At 44.6% G+C, this 2,325-nt stretch overlaps 2 pseudogenes across 2 annotated transcripts in view; both read right to left on the bottom strand.

Moving 5' to 3' along the window:
• Positions 1 to 194: 194 nt before the first annotated feature.
• Positions 195 to 1,560, bottom strand: TEOVI_000122200:pseudogene (annotated as a pseudogene). The gene is given in 4 exon segments: positions 195 to 554; positions 557 to 736; positions 738 to 1,286; positions 1,288 to 1,560. Coding segments are annotated over 4 exon segments (1,362 nt in total).
• Positions 1,561 to 1,910: 350 nt separating this feature from the next.
• TEOVI_000122100:pseudogene overlaps positions 1,911 to 2,325 on the bottom strand; it is an 807-nt pseudogene continuing 392 nt past the window's right edge. The window contains 5 exon segments of the mRNA in view: positions 1,911 to 2,036; positions 2,039 to 2,116; positions 2,118 to 2,162; positions 2,165 to 2,212; positions 2,215 to 2,316. Coding sequence covers positions 1,911 to 2,036; positions 2,039 to 2,116; positions 2,118 to 2,162; positions 2,165 to 2,212; positions 2,215 to 2,316 — 399 coding nt within the window.

The raw sequence follows: 2,325 nt of genomic DNA, 5'->3' as shown, positions 1-2,325 counted from the left end.
GAAAATTTTCATAATTTTCATATAATTGAGCAAAAACACTTAAAATACTAAAATGCCATCAAAATCATAGAGGCAGAAGCAATCAGATCAGATTTCTTTTTGACGCCAAAGCTGACATCTTTGCGAGCATTATTCTCCCATTTGCATCCAGTAGCTTCTCCACAATCTTTCTCTAGTTTCTCTTTACATTTCTCCGTTGTTACTGTGGCTCCATCGCCTTCTTGTTTTTCCTGCTCCGCAACCTTTATTTCGCTTGGTTTGCACAATCTGTCCACCTCAGTTTTATCTTTCCATTTGCATTCTGCGGACCTGCACGTGTAATTGGTACGGAGTTCCTCACATTGTGCTTTGACCTCTATTTTTGTTTGTTTAGTCGGCGTTGCCGCTTTGCTAAACGCCACTGCCAAAATTCTGGCGCGGATTATCGCCTGCTCGGCTTCTTCTGCTTTTTCGTCCAGTGCTTTGTTGATCTTTGTGGCTGCCTGTTCGGTTTCGTCCAAAGAAACCAGGTTTGCTGCGAGTGATTCGAGCGCCGTTAGCCACGTCAGCTTCTTTGTGCGTTGCCATCTGTCGCTAGGCCTGTGAATTTTATGCACATGCCCTGTTCTGATGACCCCGAGCAGCCGGTTGGTCGAAACGTACCTAGGTAGCCATGTGTGCCGTCTGTGTGAATTAGAGCCTTGATTGTTTTAATCGCTGCTTCAAGTTCTGCCGCCGTTACGGGTGTCTTTGCGCGCTGCGCCGCAGCTTTCGGCTAGTGTTTCGTAGTCTTATTTTTGCGGTGGAGTTGTTCCGGAATTCCCTGCGTTATCCGGTTCTGCCTTTTCCGTGCACGCGCCGTCTATTACCTTGTTGGTTTGGCCCTCTGAGCACAGACAAGCCAGTACTGCGATCACTGAAGCCGGGTGTGCGCCGGTTCCGGTTGCTGTACAAGCGGCTGCCCTTGTCCCTGATACCGTTTGTCCAAAAGGAACCGTTGCGGGGATGTTGGCTAGGGTTGCTGAGGATGACCCAAGAGTTGCCGTGGTTATGATTTTGTCCGGTGGATTCGTGGTTGGCGCTGCGGTGGCAGGAGGTAAAGTCGGGTATTGGCCTAGTATTTCCTTTGCTGACCTTGCTATTTGTGATACTTCGGCCGCCGCCAGCTACTTTTCTATTTCTGAGAGTTCCGGTGTAGTGGCTTTTTTGACCTTCTGGTTGCCTGCCTCTTTTTTTAGTGCCTTGGCTGCGAGTGCCCAGTCAGCCCAAAACTCTGATTCACCTACCTCTTTTAGCTCAGCAGCTAAAAGCGTTTTCTTGCACTGTTTTGCGGTCTGGTTCTTTGTAGAATTTGGCTTGCCAGTAAGCTAGTGAAAGAGTGAAGTTCAGTTGCTGTATGTAATTATATACTGCCGTTTTGGGTGGGGTTATTGGCGTGACTGAGACGGGCCTTTTTGTTAGCCTTATGAAAGCACACAAGACTGCATATTCTGCTCTGTTTTCGCCATACACCATGTTGCCACTGGTTGCCAGTTTTGGTCCGATAATAAGAAGTAGCGCTAATGCTAGACGGTGCATGGCCGCACACTTGGCTTTACTGGTGTGGTGATCTTGGAAAGTGGAAAGCAGGGCTGAGGCATAAGATAAAAATAGACAAAGTCACACATGTAGCGTGGCGATATAAAGTACTCCTATTGATGTGTACCTTATACTGAATTAGAAAGGGAAAGTTTCATATAGAATGGCGTTGAAAAAATGCTTATTTTCCCCTGTTCTGTAATGTAGTTTAACAGTTCGGACAGAATGTACCGTACTTGTTCGAATGGCGCTGATTTTTTCTTTTAATGGCTTATTGACAGTGCGTAACCTGAGAATCATACATGCAAGGCCGCACAGCTCCTTTTTCGTTCCGTCTTCCGGCTGGGCAGTCATCATAACTTTGCTACCATAAACACTTCTCCTTCTTTTAACGCATCACGACAAATATTTAAATATTCAAAATAAAATTTATCCTCATCTATCACATAAGTTTTAAGTTTTTCAAAATATGTTGTAATTTCCTTCTCTCCACTTCTCTATACCAAGTAATAATTTTCACAAGCAGTTTCGCTTTTTTCTTTCATGCAACAAGCTCCCAAAAGAAAATGAATGAATGGAGTCTCTCTAACTTCACTGTTATATAAAAAGAAAAGAAAGGCTCCCCATAATCTAATCCAATCATTCCTCTCCTCAAAAAAATCGCTCTCCAACAGCTTCTTCCTGAACTGCACTCCATATTAGTAAAGGCTTTGAAATACTTTGATCCGACCACCATTCCCCACTTCCCTTTAGTAATTCTCAAAAACT

The sequence above is a fragment of the Trypanosoma equiperdum genome (genome assembly GCF_001457755.1).
Source record: "Trypanosoma equiperdum strain OVI genome assembly, contig: ctg_323, whole genome shotgun sequence".
NCBI classification, from domain to species: domain Eukaryota; phylum Euglenozoa; class Kinetoplastea; order Trypanosomatida; family Trypanosomatidae; genus Trypanosoma; species Trypanosoma equiperdum.
The sequence above is the reverse complement of the archived record's forward strand: the minus strand, read 5'-3'. Positions and strand labels throughout refer to the sequence as shown.